This window comes from Pseudorasbora parva, chromosome 20 (genome assembly GCF_024679245.1).
Source record: "Pseudorasbora parva isolate DD20220531a chromosome 20, ASM2467924v1, whole genome shotgun sequence".
NCBI classification, from domain to species: Eukaryota; Metazoa; Chordata; class Actinopteri; order Cypriniformes; family Gobionidae; genus Pseudorasbora; species Pseudorasbora parva.
The window spans coordinates 38,567,137-38,589,366 of record NC_090191.1 but is presented as its reverse complement, the minus strand read 5'-3'; the positions used below and the strand labels follow the sequence as shown (position 1 = coordinate 38,589,366).

General features: G+C 38.7%; 1 protein-coding gene across 10 annotated transcripts in view; it reads right to left on the bottom strand.

Moving 5' to 3' along the window:
* Positions 1-22,230, bottom strand: part of dgki (diacylglycerol kinase, iota) — a 57,187-nt gene that overhangs the window by 7,011 nt on the left and 27,946 nt on the right. The window contains exons 3-25 of one of the 10 annotated variants that reach the window (XM_067428514.1): positions 20,877-20,972; positions 20,329-20,403; positions 18,482-18,538; positions 18,274-18,342; positions 18,128-18,196; positions 17,920-18,036; positions 17,252-17,326; positions 16,990-17,085; positions 14,996-15,078; positions 13,566-13,626; positions 13,183-13,296; positions 12,414-12,539; positions 12,243-12,321; positions 11,082-11,137; positions 10,930-10,992; positions 10,751-10,824; positions 8,925-9,036; positions 6,452-6,651; positions 4,846-4,908; positions 3,522-3,622; positions 2,775-2,854; positions 2,077-2,121; positions 588-657 (exon numbers count right to left, since the gene is read on the bottom strand). In XM_067428514.1, the coding sequence (XP_067284615.1) occupies positions 588-657; positions 2,077-2,121; positions 2,775-2,854; positions 3,522-3,622; positions 4,846-4,908; positions 6,452-6,651; positions 8,925-9,036; positions 10,751-10,824; positions 10,930-10,992; positions 11,082-11,137; positions 12,243-12,321; positions 12,414-12,539; positions 13,183-13,296; positions 13,566-13,626; positions 14,996-15,078; positions 16,990-17,085; positions 17,252-17,326; positions 17,920-18,036; positions 18,128-18,196; positions 18,274-18,342; positions 18,482-18,538; positions 20,329-20,403; positions 20,877-20,972 (1,981 nt within the window). Of the gene's footprint in view, positions 1-587; positions 658-2,076; positions 2,122-2,774; positions 2,855-3,521; positions 3,623-4,845; positions 4,909-6,451; positions 6,652-8,924; positions 9,037-10,750; positions 10,825-10,929; positions 10,993-11,081; positions 11,138-12,242; positions 12,322-12,413; positions 12,540-13,182; positions 13,297-13,565; positions 13,627-14,995; positions 15,079-16,989; positions 17,086-17,251; positions 17,327-17,919; positions 18,037-18,127; positions 18,197-18,273; positions 18,397-18,481; positions 18,539-20,328; positions 20,420-20,876; positions 20,973-22,230 lie in introns of all 10 variants that reach the window. The other 9 variants (XM_067428515.1, XM_067428512.1, XM_067428513.1 and 6 more) reach the window with 9 other exon arrangements.

Here is a 22,230-nt window from a genome sequence, read left to right as displayed (position 1 = left end):
CCATTGTATGTGTGTACGTGGTATTTTGACCAGCTGAGAATTTGCAAAGAGCTCATAAAATGTGAAATGGAGTCAAAACAGCGGCAGGAATTCCTCCGTCACACACAAACACACACCTGCTGCGAGGAGACTGAATGATAAAGAGCAGCGCTTTCTCTTCTATGATGAGAAAATTAGCACTCTGTCCTTTTTAGGGGCGCATCGTATGACATCAAATCGGGTTTTGGGTTCCTTTAAAAGTCTTTGGTCTGTGTTGCGTTCATATTTAAGTCGAACCACAACAGAGCTGGTTTGGAAGCGGAGCGAGACCATCTTTCCAGCATCTTTTCAGATGGTGTTCACACTTGACGATGAATGATGACGTAGTACGAGAACACAAACACTCGCGTTCGCTTAAGAACGTATATTGAGAAACAGGCAATGTGAACACAGTCGGGTGGGGAGCAATCGAATTTGGGTTTGGACCAGGCACGTAAACCAAGTGTGAACCGTAAAACATCAAGCAGTGTGAACAAACACTTAAACTAACTTAACTTGCAAAAGGAATGTCTCGTCCTACAGTATAGAGAATAGATGCAGAGACTCACAGTCTAGGAAGCTCCAGTTGGATGAAAGTCTGTGAGCGGAGCTCGGCCATGACAGACCTGTGCTCTCATCCTGAGAACAGACACGGGAAACTGTGTGAGGCACCGCGGTTTTAAACATTGAGCAGAGGCGTCACACAGGATGGTCAATTTGAATCAAAAGGAAGTAGAAATTGAATTAAAATAAAATGCAATTCATATAAGTACTGTAGGTGTATTTGTATTTTAGTATATACATACATTTCAGTAGTAAGAATGTCAGTATGATTCACTCATAAACAACATATTGTGTATTTTTGGGTTTCCTTTATTTATACATCACTATATTTAATAAAAATAACTTTTATTTTACTAGCCACAGTTGAACGCTACTTCATTTCCCACTGTGCTCGAACTCAAAATATGACATAATTAATAGATTAAATATTCAATGTGAATGTGTATTTTTAACATTTATCATTACAAAGTTATTATATTTAAATTCTGATGTGAATACTTTTTATAAGATTTTTATTACATTCTAAATATATTTATGAATATTTATTTTATTATGTTATCACTACAAAGTTACAAATAGTCACATCAGAATATTAATCTAAGTTATCATTATGAAATTAATAGTTTTATATTCTGATGTGAATATTTCTTTTTATTAAGTTAAAATTACGAAGCTAATCGATTTAAACTTTCATTACTATGATTTTAAGTTATCATTACAAATGATTAGATTTGAATTTTAAATATTTATGAATGATTATTTTATGGTGACACCACTGAAAAGTTAAAAGATTAAATTTCTAATTAATATAAAAATTAATATATTTAAATTCTAAAGATATTTATTTTATTGTCATCAATGCATAATTAATAGATTTAAATTCTGAGGTCAATATTCTAAAGTTATAACTAAATATTTAAATTCTAATGTGAAAATTTGTAATATTTATTTTATTGTTATTACAAAATTAATATATTTGAATTCTAATGTGAATATTTTTTGGAAATATTTATTTATTCATATTACATTATCATTATAAAGTTAATATATTTAAATTTGAATGTGAATGTTTTTTATATTTATTTTATTATTATCATTACAAAATTAATATATTTGAATTCTAATGTGAATATTTATTCTTATTAAGTTAGAATTAAAAAGTTACTAGATTTAACTTCTGATATAACCATTTATTTTATTCACCATTACTAAATTAATCAATTTCATAGATATATGTTCTAATGTGAATATTTATTTTATTATTATCAAGTTATCAATACAACATTAATTCTTTTTTTATTTATTTTGTGGTGCTGTAGGGCAATATCATAATTTTTAGCATATCGTATGACAATGGGTAAACACAAAAACACAGAAAACAACAGTGACAGACAACACACAGTTAAAGACAAAACTAAATACTGACAACAAATACAGACAAAGAGTAAAAACAGACTTTGACTGAACTTCTAATCCTGTACTAGAGGCTTTTACCTGGTAGTGCACTCTATGGCCAGCAGAGGGCGCTTGATGCAAATCCTGCCGAGAAAGCGTGTGACATGAAGGAGATGATCTGAGGTTACATGACGCAACTGCAATGACTAAACACTACAGGAGCAGACACGGTCAGTTTTCTGTCCCAGCAAAAAAAAGCTTTTGTAGGTTTTAATATATTCTCTGCCGGTCAAAAGATTATGATCGGTAAGAGTTTTATGTTTTAGAATAAGTCTCATGTTCACCAAGGCTGCATTTATTTTATTAAAACATATTTTTAAATGTAATTTATTCCTGAGTTCTTCAGTTTCACATGATCCTTCAGAGATGATTTACTGCTCAAGAAACATTTACGATGATTATTATCAATGTTGGGGATTACTTGATCAATAGAAAGATCAAAAGAACTGTATTTTTCTGAAATAGAAAGCTTTTGCAAACTAAGAAATTAATAAATGTATTGAGCAAGGATGCATTAGATTGAAATAAATGACATTTTAAAATATATTACAATAGAAAAAAAATATTTTACATTTGAATAATATTTCACAATATTGCTTTTTTTGTTTTGTTTTTTAAATAAAATAAATGCCGCCTTGGTTAGCATAAGACTTCTTAAAACATTAAAAATGGTACAGATGGCAGTGTACATTTGGGCATTTATTGCATTGATTCAATGCATCATGGGAAGTGCTCACCTCCTGCAGCCTGTCAATGTACAGTCGACAGGTTTCCAGGTCACAGTCTCCTCTCACCACCACGATGCCAACAGGAGTAGCTGAACAAGCAAACACACACACACACACACACACACGTTAGGTTTTTGTGAATTGTGGGGACTTTCCATTGGCGTAATGGATTTTACACCGTACAAACTGTACATTCTATCCCCCTACACTGCCCCTGCACCTAAACCTACCTATCACACACACACACACACACACACACACACATCCCCAGAACCTACCCATCACACACACACACACACACACACACAGCCCCTGAACCTACCCATCACACACACACACACACACACACACACACACACACACACACACACACACACACACACAGCCCCTGAACCTACCCATCACACACACACACACACACACACACACACACACACACACACACACACACACACACACACAGCCCCTGAACCTACCCATCACACACACACACACACACACACACACACACACAGCCCCTGAACCTACCCATCACAGGAAACATTCTGCATTTTTACATTTTCAAAAAAACATAATTTAGTGTGTTTATAAATGCATTCACATTGTGGGGACTGCTGGCTGGGGATCTCAGGTTTATATTACCTTTTATGTAATATAAACAAGTACACACACACACACACACACTTCACATACTCACCCTTCCCACAGCAGCACTACATTATGATATGTGAACTGAATTGTGGGAAATGAACTCACAGATGTCCCGCAGACGCTCCTTGTCGAACTGCATGCTCTCGTACTCCTGCAGGATGATGCGGTTGACGCGCAGTCGCAGGCGATCGGGGACCGCGTGAGGGCTGCGATATACAGACCACGAGAAATGAGAACCGGTCACCCATAAAAAGATTTATATGACATGTGTAACCAACAGAGGTGGAGGTGGAACAGACATTTTCTTGCTTTTATCTTCTGCTTGCTGATAATGCTCTACATGAAAGGAATTTATGATCGTGCTGAATCGTAATGGAAAACTATGAAAACAAAGCATTAATGCCGGTCGATGAGGAGCTAAAAGGAAAAGTGAAAATGAGTTTCACAAAAGCACAGGTAAAGATCAGAAAGGACTGCAGTCATTAATACAAATGTACAAATTTTCTGGGGCCGTCTGGTCTGTTAGAACAAATCTGTCATCCTTATTCAAGTCAACATGATTGACCCTCCAAACAGTCTTGACATATGCAAATTAATACTATCTGCAACATTTTATAAAGCATTTAACTATTTGAATTGTAATTGTTTTTACCTAAATAATAATTTTCCATATGTGCATACATTATATATATATATATATATATATATATATATATATATATATATATATATATATATATATATATATATATATATATATATATATATATATATATATATATATTACATTATCATTAACGTTAATAGACTTAAATTCAGATTTTAAAAGTTTTTTGTTATTACAAAATTAACATTTAAATTCTAGTATGTCTATTTATTCTAATTATTTATTTTGATTTATTAGGACATTTTGTGGTAGGCTACTGTATGGGAATATTAAAATCTCATGACTGAATTAATTATTTTGACAGTACTGAACTTTAAATATATATGGAAATAAGTATGCATAATTATTGTCACAAAACTTTTTTTGAAACTACCTGCAATAGCTGAGGATGATGACATGCTTAAATGCATTATTTTTCCATCTGCTCGGCCCATATCGAGCGGCCCTTAAGATGTCAGCTAAAACATCAGAGCGAGTTATGATATTCTAATGAGAGGTTCATAAAACAAACACTATTTTGGACAGTGCTTGTGTGCAATTAGACTAGAAACATGTATTAAGATAGTAAACAGGGTCCATTTGATGGTTTCATGTTGACTTAAAGATGCACAGCAACAAAACAACACCTGAAGAAGACACTGTCAGCTGGGCGGAAAACACAAAACACTCACGAGTGAGGACCCTCGACTCTCACACACACACACACACACACGTGCGCGTATGTGTGTGTGCTGGAGGGATCGTGAGAGATACCATACTTACACAGAGAAGGAGTCGGGGGGAGCAGAGAGGCGGCGCAGGTCGGCTGCGCACACTTTCTGAATGCTGCGTCAGCGCAGCCACACAGGAACACAGGCAGCACAGCCAAGCCAGTCAGCACAAGAGACAGAGATACAGAGAGAGAGAGAGAGAGAGAGAGAGAGAGAGAGAGAGATGGAGGCGCAGAGGGACGGAGATGAGAGACAAACGCATGAAGGGCAACCAGTAATTAAGGAGGAGAGAGAGAAAGAGATGGAGACAAAAAAAGAAAAAGAAAGAAACACTGAGGCACTGCAGAGCAGCACACAGACAGTGAGAGAGGTTCTAGAAGAGCAGTGGATTAGTGCTGTTACTAGAACATTCATCAGTCAAGCACACGCGAGCCGCTAAACACAACCTCATCCAGACGCGGGTTTGAGCGGGAAACCTTCAGAACAACATGGTTCCTGAGCAACTATGACTTTTAAGTTAATGGCACAATGCTTATTTTTGTGTTTGTATTTATTAATGTATTCATAAAGCATTTCAAATTTAAATCATGAACATGAAGATTTGATTATACCTGGTTTATGAATAAAAAAAATAATTTATGAATTACAATGTATTTAGATGAGGGCAGAAAGTTGAAAAAAACTAAATCTTTAAAAAAAAAAATGTTAAAATCAAATTTATTTAAAAATACAGTAAAAACTGTAATATTGTGAAATATCATTACAAAATTAGCATGTAATTCTCATAAAATATTTATTTTAATTCTGAAAATGTTTCATTACGTTATCGTTACAAAACATTTAAATTCTAGTATGACTATTTATTGGAATTATTTATTTTTATTTATTAGGACATTTTGTGGTGCTGTATGGCAATATAATTTTTTTTTATTTTAGTTTTGACTGTAATGAACTTGAGAATATAAATGGGAATAATCAGGCACAAGTATATTAGTTTATATATTAATTTGTCAATATCATTAAAAACAGTAACATTGTGAAATATCATTAAATAACTGTGTTCTGCATGAACATATTGTACAATTGTATGTGCTGCTGAATATTATTCTTTGATAAATAGAAGATCAAAGAAGAGTATTTATTTTAAATAGAAATCTTTTGTAACATTATAAATGTCTTTAATGTCACTTTCGATCAATTTAATGCATCCTTGCTAAATAAAATTATTAATATCTTTTTACATAAATCATACTCAAACTTTTGAATAGCACTATAAAAGGCATACTCCTTTATGATTATTATTCTTTTAATATTATTTTCATTATTATTGCCATCACAATCTTATTATGATTTATAAATGGGAAATCAAAAGTTGTGAATCGTGCTCTTGTCACAGTTGTTTTGTAACGAGAAAACTATAAAACAGACCCTCATGTTTGTGTTCCTCTAAATATTAGACCTCGTAATAACAGGTTAGTTCAGCTTGTCCAATATCATGCAGCAAAACCAGGAAAGTTTCATAAATATGTATGAATCGAAACATCCTTTAAAAATGTATGAAAAAAACATGCATTTTAAACATCATCTTGCTCATCCGCATTTATCATGCATATGTATTCTGCACGGGTGCATGAGTGGATTAGGTGTGTGTGACTCACTCATTGAGCAGCGGGACAGATGTGCGTCTCTTGCTCTTCTGCACCATGTTGGCCTGGTTCCTCAGAGATATGCGGAGGGTCGAGGGCGTGAGGCGACACGGCTCGCCGTCCACCTGCACGGGCAGCGTCTTAAAGGTGGTGAGGATGACCTCTCTGCACTGATGCAGCCGTTCGCCATGGCCGCCCACCTGCAGCGCCGCCTTGTGGTGAAGACAGGGAAGTGCATGTAAGCCATAAAGCTGCGACAAAGTAGCCTAGAAATCTAGATGCACCCTAGCGGCAGCAAATCTAATCTGCCGCGAGTGTCGTCTAGCAACTCTCAATACACGTCTGAGCTGGAAAATCCAAACTCTGGTCGGGCCAATCACATCGTGTATAGAGTTGGTGGGCGGGGTTTAACATAATGATGGCCGAGTTGCACTTGCGGGCTTCTTCTAGTAAACACAGAAACTCGCGAACGACGGTCTTTCGAATCAGCTTTGACCGCGACTCTGGAAGACTTGGAGTTAAGCTTTTCTCTGAGAAAAGAACAAAGAACGGCACTGAAGTCATTCTTAAAAAGGGAAGATGTGTTCGGGGTTTAGCCGACCGGATACGGTGAATGTTTAATCAGTCAACAAGCTCTGCTTCACCTTCGTTGCTCTGGTTGGTTGTAGCGCTATCCTATCGCGTGCAGAGGGAGTTTGAAAGACAACCGTTTATCCGCCCCTCGGATTGAGCTGTCAATGGTGAGTTTCCAGACCAAACATCTTGATGTGGGTCTGGCTTGTCAGGCTAACGACAAAGGGCCCTTTTTTAACAATCTGAGCGCATGGTCTAATGTGCATGGCGCAGGTGCACTTAGGGCAGTGTTTCTCAATTTTTTTCTGCCCTTCCCCACTTTGGAGGTAGGGAAGGGCCCAACAAAATGGTAATTATCTAGGCTTTAAGTTTGCCTGTTAACTTTTATTTTATTAACATCACATTTAAACCTTTCATGTGTACAGTCAAAATATTTTAGCTGACTCCCAGTGTGAGTTTCTTTTAAGGCAACGTTATTTTAGAGCGTTTCACCTAAATGTTTCCATGGCAACGCGTCATGTTTATCACGTGACCCACCACAACCAAAATAGCGCTGTATGACAGATGTATCGCTTTTATTACGTTTTTTTCTTTTTTATTCAAAATATTGACAAACTTGCTTACCATGTCATCAACTATCTAAAAAAATCAAATTGTGGGTGTGTTTTGCCATTTAAAAACCTTTATAAATGATCATGATTTTGATCTATAATGCGAGATGGGCGCTGCCACGTTTGAACAAATGCATTGCAGTTCAGAGTCCTGTCAATCGGATTTCCAGCACGTAAATTCATCAGCTTCTCCTGGAATAATTAAGTGACCGGTGAACTTTGAGAAGAATCGAGCAAACTTTATAGTTAACGTTACTTACACTATGTGTATCTGATCTAAAGTGTCGGCCAATTATATTTGAATTGATAGTTATTGCTGCTTCCATAGACACCAGTGTGTATTCTACAAACTCTAAATGTATTGTTTTACTAGTACTTGTGTATTTAAATGTTACCTATTAAATTAAACCTAAAATAAACAGTATGTGGTTGAAATCACTGCATGATGTATGTCAAGAGCTGAGTGCGTCCGCATCTGGCTCAGTGCCAGACGAAGTGCGTCCCACTGTTTGAATCTGGCAGTGATGTCGCGTCACTGAACATTATAAATCCCATATGTGGGTCCGTACTCTCAGGGGCATAGAAATAAAAATCCCATGTGGGACCGCTCAAAAGGTCAATAGAGATGGGCACAAAAAATTAACACATTTCCTCCCGTTTGTCGCGCCCCACTTGTCATGTCTCTATGCCCCACACTTTGAGAAATGCTGACTTAGGGCGTGTCCGAATCCATTTCTCATTTACATGGTGGAATTTGCGAGCGGAAAGACTGAACGCTTCTCCAGAGAAGGATCCTTTTATTTTTAATATTAAAAAATGTTTGTGAGCTGCTGCACATGCCACAGCAGTGTCATCTTCTCCACTCCCGCAGGAGCTCTGTTACGCCATCCAACCTCGTTTCACTGCCACAGCAGTGTCATCATCTGCATCCGTGTGTGTGTAATGGGTGTGCACTCATCGTGCACCCACTATAGACATGCTGCGTTATTGACTTTAGAGCAGGTTTTTGTTGGTCAATGGCGCAGTCGTTTTAAGTTCCTCAAAATAGCAACACGCCAACAATGCGTCTGAACACACCTGGTTTCCAGACCAGACGCCCATGGGCGAACAAATGGGCGTGAGTGCATTTGCCTGGGCGTGAACATAACTGTCAGGCTGAAACTAGCAAAAAAACACTTGCGCCGGGTGTATGGTAGGGCCCAAAGTCTTTAGATATACATATTACTGTGAATGGGTTAAGATGCAACACGCAACATGGCAGAATATCTCCTGCCTTCTAAATAAGAGACCCAATTGCTCACCAGAGAGGCCATGGTGAAACCGATCACCTCGATGCAGCCGTCGTCATGCCTCTGAGGCTCAAAATCTCTGTGGTCGCCCGTGTTTCCCCATGGCATGGTACCAGCACAGTACCTACAGAGAGAGTACAGCGTATAATGAGGGACATAACATAAGACAGTCCTGGTGGCATGTTTAAACAAGCCATTAAAAGACCGCAACACCCATGTGATCTCATTTCTAAAAGGACAACGATTCAGCAATATGTCCATTAAACCTTTGACATTCAAATCTGCAATAACGGTGCACTATGTAACTTTTCCGTCCGCTAGAAGGCGCCTATTCAAAACAAAGGCGTAGCTTGATGAAGCCAAGTTTGAGAGCAGCATCTTGGGACATGTTGTCTTCACCTCACAGCCGGTGGAAAATAGGACTCTGGGAGAAATCATTTTGATGGATGCCTTTATTAACGTTACTTTAGTAAGAAGCAGAGCAGGACAGAGTGTTGAGGAGTTATGACGGGACACAGTTGCCGGCGCTGTTTCCTCTTTTCTGGTCATGAGTATAAGGTAACGCAGCTCTGTTTATCATATTGGATACATTTGAGTGTGTTGAATGTGATGTTATGACTTTACTCTGTGCCTTCGCTCATCGGCTGCTGTGACACTTGTTCACGCTGCTAAGAGTAAAGCATTTCTGCAGAATTAAAAAAAACCTGAGGGTAACGCAGATATGACACAATTGATAGGCGACTCCCTCAGACACTATGCTGAGACGTCCCGGGTCCTTGGTTAAAATAGCAAATCAAATTTTCACAGAAGTACTGGAATAAAAGTTTACAGTTCCGATATAAACACTGATGTCTGCGGTAGCGATCAAAATATAGCAAATCACCTTTTGAAAGTAACTTCACGCTAACTACACCAGTAGTTGGTGACAAGCAACATTAAAAATGTTCAAAATGACTGTTGTCAATGAATCATTCATTCAAGAGATTCGCTCAAAAATGCTGATTCATTCAGTAATGAAACAAGTCAAAGTCTTTTTGAGTGAGTCATTGAATCATTCAAATGACTGAAATATCTTTTAAATAGACTGCAGCAATTAACACTTTGTAATAACCTTTGGTAAACTGCATGTTATGTAGGTTGTGTATTCAAAACCGTGGGATTTTAGAAGCATTAAAAAAATGTTTTCCTAATGGCTCATTCTCAGGAAACCCTATCAAGAAACCATATGACCCTACGATTTACTACTGACATAATTAACAACATATTGACCTTTAGTTGGCATACAATTGTAATGCAAAATAAATTAAAAGCTTAATTTTATATTTAAATTCATTTTTATTGCAATCAGTTAGCATGATCCTTTTCATCATCATTATATTGGGTAAATAAAAAAACATCTATCCAGTAAAAAAAAAAAAAACTAAATAAATAAAAGTAAAATAAATGCTATAAAATCGAATTAAAGTAAATGCTTTCAGTCTGCAGCAGTCTGTCATTTTAAAGTCAGAAGATTAACAGTATTTCATTAAAGCCACACTTATTATAAATTACCTTTTCAAGCTCAACATTTCAAAAAAAATATCGCATTAATATGGAATAGTTTTTTTCTTGGCACCAAGTACAAAAACAATGCGTTCGCTAAGGCCATTATTAGATGTTCTGTGCTGACCTTCAACCCAGAAACATTTCTAATGTACCAGGCCTGGCTTTTTTATATTAATGTCTGATTTATTGCAAGGCACATACTACTGGAGTGATCCTACCAGATTTTATGATTTAAAAAAGGAAAGCGGCATTAATGGCTTTATCTGAGAATGACCCTTGTTTCTGCAGCCCACCTGGGAATATTCAAGAAGACGATGCACTGAAACTTCAGTTCCTGGATCTTGGGTGTGAGATCCGTGCCATCACACTGTCAGTATGCAGAAGAGAATTGAATCAATTAAAGAGAACATGTTAAAAATCAGGTGGACTCTGAGAAAGTTAGAGCAGAGAGGAACAGGAGTCTCAGACTCACCACCACTCTGACATGCTTCGACAGATCCCTGGAGCTCCGCTGGAGAAAGTCGGAGAAAGCCGCCTGAGGGGACACAACTAAGAGTCACTCTCTCTCACACACACACACCACTTAAACACACACTTACTCTGTCAGACAGGAACTCAGCCTACCCCTGCATAGAACATCTTGTTACGGAAGCGACTGTTGAATTTCTCGGGGTTGGCTTCTGTGAAGGAACACAACGAGGCGAATGATTATGACTTTGAGAATGAGAAATAACCGATGCTTAAAGATCTCGACCATTTTATTAAATGCCACACACATGCGAAGCCAATAAACTGAGTCAAGAGTTCATTCTAAAAGGGTCATGTCAGGATTTTTTTCTTTCTTTGCTCTTTTGAAATAAAAGGACTCAAATGTACCACATATACAGTGAAGATCATAATCCAGCCCACCGTTCAGAATCATCACCGCTATAAGGTCATCATATTAACATATGCCATTCCCTGCCCAAATGTACTATATTATTCAGTATTCAGCAGCTTGAGGCTGACAAACATAACATGAACATTAAAAAGATAATATAATATATAAATAAGTTTTAAAGCTTCAGTAATACATGACTATGCAAAATGCAGTGTCTATCTAAAAAAATGCAATTTTCTATATGTATTGACTGGGATTGTAATGCATAAACTACATTTAAATTGTCACTTTGCTATCCTCATTAACATATTCAACACATCCGTCTAGTTCAAGTAGTAAAAATATATTTAAAAATTGGAATAATAATAGCATATTTAACTAGAAAAGTATAACGCATATACATTTAAATTAAATGTTAATATTAGTTTAATAAATGCAAATCTAGGTAAGATGAATGAATGTTCAATTTTAAGCAAATGTCACATATTTAAATTCAGGAAAACATGACTATTTTACTTTTTATAATTTTTTTAAAGAATTGCAGCAAAAACTGCATGCCTAATTATAAACGTCAATAATGACCAATAAAAAATAAAATAAGAAGACTTGCGAGACATGTATTAAAAAAAAATATGTATATTATTTTTTTAATATTAAGTAATTTAAAAAAAAATTGTTTGTTCCCCTTTTTTGGGGGACAAAATAAGATTTTTTTTAAATGTCCCACTCACGCTAGTCCGTTAAATGACACTGAATAGCAGCCAGTATCAAGCTTTTTAAAAAGATGCAAAACTATAGCAGAACGGTCCCATGCAACACGTGCCATACATTCCCCATATTCCAAAACGAACAGAAATTGAATGTGTTATTTATGTTGATGGAGATTAGAATACACTAAGGCGAACCTCTAGACTCGTGGAACTCCAGGGTGACGTGGGCATCGAAGCCGAGGCTGAAGTAGTTATTGAACACGTTTAGAGGAAGCTGATGAAAGACAACAAAGAGACACATTGTAATATCAGCAGCGTATAAACGTAACATCTCATGGTGTCAGCATGAACACCTCGTGTTCTCACCTTCTGCGTGCCCTCCTCCGGCTGAGCAGCCGAACGCTCCACCTGCAGATTCCAGCGGTCCAACTGCACCACTGAACCGTCCTCCACGTGACACAAGACCTTAGACACCGGCTCGTCGGTGTAACCCTGAAACATGAGGAGACCATGCTGAGTTGAGAGGTCCTTACATGACACAGCTACTGTATGTAAAGGGCTATTTACTCCTGGCATAAACACAGTACTTTACATGAATTGCAATGATTATTCCATCATTTCAAATGTTCAGAGCAGACAGTGAGGATCATTATACCCACTTCATTGCTAATAATAGACTTTCAATTGAGGCATGGGAAAAAAAAACAAGAGAGAGACACTCCAGATTCCAAGGCCAGTGTTTCTCTAGGCACGCGGTCAGAGCATAATGGAAAATAATGTGCGGCATTTATCAGTGACAAGCACTTAGCTGGCCAACTGCACAACCTCTCAGCCAATCAGAGCAGCCCGATCATATCCATCTAATGCTGTTTGCTTTCACATGCTCTTGTGTTGTGTAAAACAAACCAAATTAACATTCAAATGTGCTTTTGTTCAGCATCTCATGAGTAAGATGAGGGTGAAATGTGTGATAAAAGCAGCATGTGTGCACGAGGAATGATTTCCACTAGGAATAGTATGAAAAACGTGCCCCTAACTAAGAAAAGAGAAAGCATACACACAGGTAGAGAGGCTGTCTAGGGTATAAAACGAGTTATTTATCATTTAAAGAAGATTTATAGACAAGTTGACTCACCCCTCCCCAGTTCAGAGTCCTGGCAAGGTCATTTCCAGTGCCAAGAGGAAGCACAGCTACAGGAGGTTGTGGGTTCATCTGTAGTTCATCTAAGGCAGAGAGAATCCAGCCCACCTAGAAAAAAAGAGGACAAAATACTCATGCCAAAAGCGCACACATAATCCAAGTTTCATCTTGCATGAGTAATTGATCTAGAAATTACCCGTAAGAAAGCATGACAGTGCAAACCACAGACCCACTATTAGCTAATTACAGTGTTTCGCCACTACTTTTCAGTTCATTGTCGTTCCACACATTTGTCACCAGAGGGAGGCGCATCCAAAATGTTTCAACTTCTAGCAGGTTGGACATATCTGATCATCACAGCATGCATTGCACCTTACCGTTCCATCTCCTCCACAGGCAAGAATGCGGAGATTTGGCACTTTCCTGTATAGTTCCAGCCTGATGGACAGAGGGAAACAAATAGTGATGTTTGTTACTGATTCATTTGCAATCAATTAACATCCATTTAGAATTAAAAATACATAAAAGCTGTTTAAAGTATCCTTAAAAGTGACCCCAAACGTTATTTGGACGGTTAAAGGGTTAGTTCACTCATAATTTACTCACCCTTAAGCCATCCTAGGTGGCTTGATAACCTCTTGGAGCCGTATGGACTACTTTTATGATGGATGGATGCACTTTTTTGGGCTTCAAAATCTAAGGTACTATTCACCCCCATTATAAAGCTGGGAAGAACCCGGATATTTTTTAATTGAACTCTGAATGTGTTCGGCTGAAAGAAGAAAGTCATATACACCTAGGACTCTAGGCTTGAGGTGAGCAAATCATGGGGTCATTTTCACTTTTGGGTTAATTATCCCTTTATGGCTGAATTTCACTGCATTAGAAAATAACATCAAAGCAAGTATCATTTCTCTGAATTTAACCTTTCTGAGACATTTTTGCAATGACATAGGTAACAATTTACAATAAAGTTTAATTTGTTATCATTAGTTAATGCATTAGGAATCATGAATTATCAACGAACGATATTTTTACAGGATGTATTAATCTTTATATATATAACCTAGATTGATAAGTGCAATAACTTCATTAATAGTACCTAATGAAATAAATAATGTTAACACGCTGACTTTTAACCAAAAGATGATTTTTATCAGATGTATGAAGTCAGATTTCCTCAGGTGTAGTTTAATATATTAGCTATGCACAAAATATATAGTGTCCTCATTTAGTTTTATCATGTAAAACCTAATAAAACATTTATTCGTGAAATGTTTGACATTAAAAATGTTTTTTCTCTGAAATAAATGCCACTTTGGTTTGATATCTGTTTGCTTCCCTTTAATGCAAAGACATTTAGACATTTTTAAGTGTGGATTAAATGTTTTGTGGGCCGCTGCATGTGTGTGTGTGTTGGTTTTCTGTTTTAATAGGAGTTTAATCACAGCTCTGTCAGACAGTAAAGCAAAGCCCCCAGCCGCCCAGCTGTGTCTGCCCTCCCATCTTAATACTCTCTCTCCATCTCTCTCTTTCTCTATCTCTCTCTGTCATATTGCTGGAGCCCATCAGAGCGCCTGTGCTGTGCTGCCTCACAGCTCAATTACTGAGGCAAACTGAGGCAGTGGGCAGCGGGGAGAGAAGCTTCTAGAAGACTGAACTCCCTCACAGAACACAGCACTGCTGAGATCCAGCCACTATATAATTAATGTGGTCAGGACAAAGAAATGGTGGGTTAAAGTGCATTAAGGGATGGAGAGATGATCTGAAACAGAATGAAAGAGAAAACTGAAACCGAGAGACTCACGCTTCTCTGGGCCCTCCCTGAGACAAATCAAACACCTGCCGTGGGTTCAGGATCCACATGAACATCTGCAGCAGCTTAGTCCCCTGAGAACCACAGACAGAAGATCACACAGTAGCACACAAACAGAGAGGAAGACTAGACAGACAAAAACAATGGTAGACAGACAGACAGACAGACAGGATGATTGATAGACAAGTAGAACAACAGACTGACAACAGAATAACAAATAGAACGACAGATAGATAAGATGACAGAACGATAGAACACAGACAGAGAGAATGATAGATAGAACGACAGACAGATAGAACGATTAACAGACATAACGAGTTAGAATGACAGACAGACAGAATGATAGATAGAACGACAGATAGAATGATAGAACAACAGACAAACAGATTGATAGATAGAATGGCAGACAGACATAGTTATAGATGACAGACAGATAGATAGAATGACAAACAGAAAGACAGACAGACAGAGTTATAGATAACAGGACAGACAGAATGATGGAATGACAGACCGACATAATGACAGATAGAAAAACAGACATACATAATGATAGATAGAATGACATACAGACAGAATGATAAATAGCACAACAGACAGACAAAACGATAGAAAGAAAGACAGACAGACAGACAGACAGACAGTGATAGATAGAACGATATAACGACAGACAGAGTGATATATATATACCACGACAGACAGACAGGTAGATAGATAGAATGATAGAACGACAGACAGAGTGATAGATAGAACGATAGAATAATAGCCAAAGTGATAGAGAACGACAGACAGACAGTGTGATAGATAGAACAATAGAAAAAAACGATACAACAACAGACAGGTAGATAGATTGAATGACAGACAGACAGACAGAATGACAGAACGACAGACAAAATTATAAATAGAATGACAAAACATAAAGAACGATAGCTAGGACAGACAGGCAGAATGATAGAACGACAGAATGAAAGAACGATAGAGAGAACAACTGGCATATGATTGAATGACAGACAGACAGAATGATAGATAGGACAGGGGTAGAACGAGAGAGAACAACAGAGACAGAATGATAGAATGACAGATAGACAGAATGATAGATAGGACAGAGGTAGAACGAGAGAGAACAACAGAGACAGAATGACAGACAGACAGAATGAGAGACAGAACGACAGACAAACAGAATGATAGATAGGACAGAGGTAGAATGAGAGAGAACAACAGAGATAGAATGATAGAACGACAGACAAACAGAATGACAGAACAACAGAGACAGAATGATAGAACGACAGACAGACAGAATGACAGACAGAATGATAGAACAGATAGACAGAATGCGACAGACAAACAATTGATAGATATGACAACAGACAGATAGACAGAATGAGATAGAGCGACAGACAAACAATTGATAGATATGACAACAGACAGAATGACAGATAGAAAAACAGACAGAACTTTTGATAGAATGATAGATAGAACAACAGACAGACAGAATAATAGAGAGAACAACAGACAGAATGATAGAACGACAGACAGATAGAATGATAGATAGGACAGAGGTAGAACGAGAGAGAACAACAGATAAAGAATGATAGAATGACAGACAGAATGATAGATAGATAGATAGATAGATAGATAGATAGATAGATAGATAGATAGATAGATAGATAGATAGATAGATAGATAGATAGATAGATAGATAGATAGATAGATAGATAGATAGATAGATAGGACAGAGGTAGAACAAGAGAGAAAACAACAGAGACAGAATAGAACGATAGACAGACACACAAACAGATGATAGATATGACAACAGACAGACAGACAGACAGAATGACAGATAGAACAACAGACAGAACTTTTGATAGAATGATAGATAGAACAACAGAAAGTTATATAGAATGACAGACAGACAGACAGACAGACAGACAGACAGACAGAAGGATAGAAAGAATAACAGACAGATAACTCCTCCACTGGTGTCTGACCTGGTTCCCTCCGCTCTTAGGGTTGACAAACACCAGCACTGGTTTCATCAGCGGTGACGGCAGCGGCTTCAGCATGAACGGACGCCATTTTGATTCCTGTCATTTCAAAGTCACTTCATCAAACTTCAAATAAACACACACATTTGCACACAAATACACACACACACACTGCAGTAAGCTGTGGGGACAGATGATCACTGAGCAGGAGTTAAGGGAAGAAAGACCCTCATTTTAAAACAGGACAGGAATCAGATCTACTCACATCCGTGCCCTTTTTGCTGGCTCTTCTTTTGAACGACGTCCGTTTTTTCCTTCGAGTGGAGTTTTTAAATGAGCTCTGGGACACAGGAGAGAGACGCCGACTGAGCCAAAACACACCAAAACCAACTCGAGCAGAACTCAAGTTGTAGTTCTACCATTACTGATAGAAGTGTCATTTCAAAGAGACGTCACGAGAAATAAAAGACAAGGTTGAACGATTCCAACAAGCAACTTCCCTTTTAGCAACTCCTGAATTGAAAGTGGCAGTAACATGCCACATTTCAAAAACCTGCCCCATCAATGCATACAGCAAATCCACCAATCACAGCTGAGCGTGTCATCAGAGTGGGTGTGGTCTAAAATGACTGTTGATATGATGGGTCAGTTTTTGATCAATTCAATTCTAGCTTTTAATGCGACAGATAAACTGCGATGTTGAAAGTGTAGGAAACAATGAGAGAAGCGCCATATGCATAGAAGTTTTATGAAACGCAATGTTACTGATATAAACTCTCGCAGCATCGAAGATGATCAGCAGAAGAAGACAAGAGCATACAGCCCAGCTTCAAAACACAGTCTAGTGTCATTTTACATTAGTGTCTCCTGCAGGACGTTGCATTAACCTCGCTTTACAAAGTGCTGAAAGAAACTCTAAACCCCGGAGCATACCTGCGGTTTCCTGACTTTGATGATCCAGGAAGGGGGTACGATGACCCCGGCGTGAGCTCCCAGTGAGCAGGGCTCCTCAATCTGATGGAGCATGAAGCACGTGACCTTATTGTGGAACTGAGATAGACAAACAGGGAAAGAGATGGAACAAGTCAGCTTGACATAAACCAGTGAGGTTTTGTGAGTTAAACACAGACGTGACACTCACTGCCAGCTTGCACCAGGAGCAGCTGATGGCCACGATCTCCTTACTGTGGAAGAACTTCTGCGGGAAACTCTACAATGAAAGTGAAGGATAGCATAAGCATACTAGACTTCTGCATTGAAGCCCTCCTTCAATAAAACCTGACATACTTTTCCGCACTGACGACACTTCCCCTCTTGGCGTCGGCGGTGGACCCAGTGATGTCTCAAAACGTTCTGCTGTCGCAAACAGACACAACGGGTCACATGTAAACGTGCCAACAAGGGTTCATTCTGCCATAAGTATACAATAAGTACAATGAGTATACTTCAAAACAACTACACGATTTGAAGTCATGTGGCGATGAAGTGGACTCACATCTCTAAGGCATCGAGAGCCGCCCTCTCTAAAGGTGGGTTTGCAACGGAAGTTGATCTGTGAGGAAGAGATGATGAAAGACATATTTAGAGACTCATTTAGTAATAAAACAATGAAAATGATTGTCTGAAAAGAGTACCGGATGAAAATATTTCAATAAGAAGTTTATTGTTAATACAATTATACAAAAAAAAGCTACGTTAGGAAATATTTTTACCAGGCCAACAGGAAATATCGTTTCCATGAAAGGGTGAACATGGTCTGTAACAATGCTTAGGTAGGTGGTACGTGTCAAAATAACATCCACAAGGATGGCAGGAACCAAGGTTTCCCAGCAGAACATAACCCAAAGCATCACACTGCCTCCACCGGCTTGCCTTCTTACCATAGTGCATCCTGGTGCCATGTGTTCCCCAGGTAAGCCACACACATGACGTTCCTTCCTTGGAGAACTTTTGATAGATACTGACCACTGCAGACCGGGAACGCCCCACAAGAGCTGCAGTTTTGGAGATGCTCTGACCCAGTCATCTAGCCATCACAATTTAGCCCTTGTCAAACTCGTACAAATCCTTACTCTTGCCCATTTCAGAATGGCTGTATTGTAGGTATTACTTTGCGTTTGTTAAAAAAGTATGAAAGGCATATTCGGAAGCAGCAATGGTCAAGACAATCTGCTGAAGTTCAAACTGAGCATCAGAATGGGGAAGAAAGGTGATTGAAGTGACTTTGATAGTGACATGGTTGTTGGCGCCAAACAGACTGGTGTGAGGATTTCAGAAACTGCTGAGCTGTTCAATCATCTTTACATAGAATGGTCCGGAAAAGAGAAAATATTCAGTGAACGGCAGTTCTGTGGGATGCTGGAGGTCAGAGTGGCCAGACTGGTTCAGCTGATAAAAAGGCAACAGTAATTCATAAGCACTTTTTACAACCATGGGCTGCAGAAGAGCATCTCTGAACGCTCAACACGTCCAGCCTTGAAGCAGATGAGCTACAGCAACAGAAGACACACAGGTGCCCCTCCTGTTATCAGAGAACAGAAAACTGAGGCTACAATTCACACAAACTCACCAAAATGGGACAATAGAAGACTGGAAAAAAATGTCCTGATCTGATGACTCTCGATTTCTGCTGCAACATTCAGATGGCAGGGTCAGAGTCTGGCGTTAACAACATGGATCCATTCTGCCATGTATCAACAGTTCAGGCTGGTGGTGGTCCAATGGTGTGTTTGGATATTTTCTTGCTACACTTTGGGCACTTTAGGAGTATTGTTGCTAAGCATGTCCATCCTTTTATGACAACATCTTCTGATAGCTACTTCCAGCCGGATAACGTGATATGTTACAAAGCTCAATCATGTCAGGCTGGATTCTTGAACATCAAATGACCTCCATATCACCAGATCTCAATCCAATAGAGCAGATTTGGGATGTGAAGGAACGGGAGATTCGCATCATGGATGCGCAGCCCACAAATCTGCAGCAACTGTGTGCTTCTCTCATGTCAATCGGACCAAAATCTCTGAGGCTTTCCAGCACCTCGCTGAATCAATGCCATAAAGAATTAAGGCAGTTCTGAAGACAAAGGGGTCCAATAAAAATAACATCTCTTTCACATCTATTTACACAACTGCACTGATGACTATATTTGAACATCGCAACAGCAGGGACCCGAAACTCCTGATCCTAAAAACCATAACTGCAGTATCTAGATTATACCATTTCATCCCATTTCATTATCCTCCTGATGTCTGTTTGAAGAGACAAACGTCAGCATTCATCTGTGGGGGGTGTATCTATGACGTGCATGAGAATGAAATGGATATTTCTGCCTCCGCTCACCTTGTCCAGCTCCTCGATACACGCCGTGTGGACCACGATCTTACAGGCTGCACACTTCCTCCGGGGAGCCGACTTCTTAAAGAGAACCGAACAGCACAAAACACACAACAATTTGTCATAGAGCAAAAGCTTGAGCTAACGCACACATCTACGATGCATCTTAGAAATCAATTGTAAAAGGAATATGCTCTCACTGCACTCTCATCTTCAGCTGTAAAAAGCTTGTTTCCTCTGAGGCAAGGAAGGATTTTGCCAACCACTTAAAGTGGCAATAATAGAGCTGCTACGGCTCTTGAAAACATCAGAGCGTGGCGCCGTGCTTTAACAAAAGCCTAACAAAATCCATTTACCTGCTGAACATTCTCCGACTAATAGCTGCCTCTTCCTTTCAATACACACCATCCTCACATTATCTCATAAAAGAAAATGTCACTGCTAAAATGCTCTAATGACACTCTCTTCTTTGCCTTCAGCTAGCCCTCCAAATACAGCAACTGTCTGACTTTTCTCTAGTTCTTTTCATCAGTTTAACCACATTATATACTCACTGCAATCTTGACCACGCACGTCTCTTCGCCCAGGTAGCAGAGATCCCCGGAGCAGTTTGTCTCCAGCCACAGGTGATCACCATTCACTGCGTTCTCCTGTGCACAGGCGGATCAAATCAAACGTTTGGTGGCTTTTAGTCCACGTCTATTAGCTTCGAAGCTAACATCCGCAGGCTAATGCATTCTTAAATGCACACAAAATTAAATACGCATTTATGTTACTCTTTTAGGGAAACAAACCAAGAAATAATCCCTAGAATTAAAACACTATATTATATTGATTACAATAACAACTTCCACAGATACAGTTTCATAATTTGATGCACTGTTTTTAAAACTATTATCTGCTGTATAGCTGCTTCATAGTTGAGCTGAGTTTGCTTCATAGTTAAATTAAACTGAATAATGACATTATTGTCTTTTTAGAGCTGCTTTACAACTGAAACTGTGTTTGTGTCATAACTGAAAAAGTTTGGAACATGAATGGCGTTTCTTTTTAATGTGAAGCTGCTTTGAAACAATCTGTATTGTATAAGGCGCTATAGAAATAAATGTGACTTTAAGGGATAGTTCACCCAAAAATGAAAATGTGATGTTTATCTGCTTACCCCCAGGGCCTCCAAGATGTAGGTGTGTATGTTTCTTCAGTAGAACACAAATTAAGATTTTTAACTCCAACTGTTGCTTGCATAATGCATGTCAATGGGGTGTATTTCTATGAAAATCTTCATTTGTGTTCTACTGAAGAAACAAACACACCTACCAGGATGCCCTGGGGGTAAGCAGATAAACATCACATTTTCATTTTTGGGTGAACTAACCCTTTAATGGACAGTTCACCCAAAATGCTGTCATCATTCATTTACCAAGTTTCCAACCTGTATACATTTCTTTGTTCTGATGTACACAGAGGAAGATATTTGGACGAATGTTTGAAACTAAGCAGATCTGGCCCTCCCCAGTCATAGTAGGGGGGAAAAATAAAATGGTAGTCAATGGAACAACTTGAGTAAATGACAGAATTTTCATTTTTTCCCTTTAACTTGACATGACATATGCAAATGATATGAGCATTTAAATACAAAAATATTCAGGTTCCTGCAGTCAAATCACACACATTGTGAGGCTTCAATTAGCGCCGCCTCATACACACACTTAGCAGCTTTAGGAAGGCGCATTAATGTTTGATGGCCGCGCTGGTCACGTCGGGAACTAGCGGGGAAGGAAAGGCCAGCAAAGACGCGCAGGAAGCGTCCCGCTGGGCTCCGCCCCCTCAGCAGTCTCCATCTGTACACACAGCACCTGGATTAACGAGTCTCTCTTTTGCCATGCCAACCATCTCATGGGACCCGCC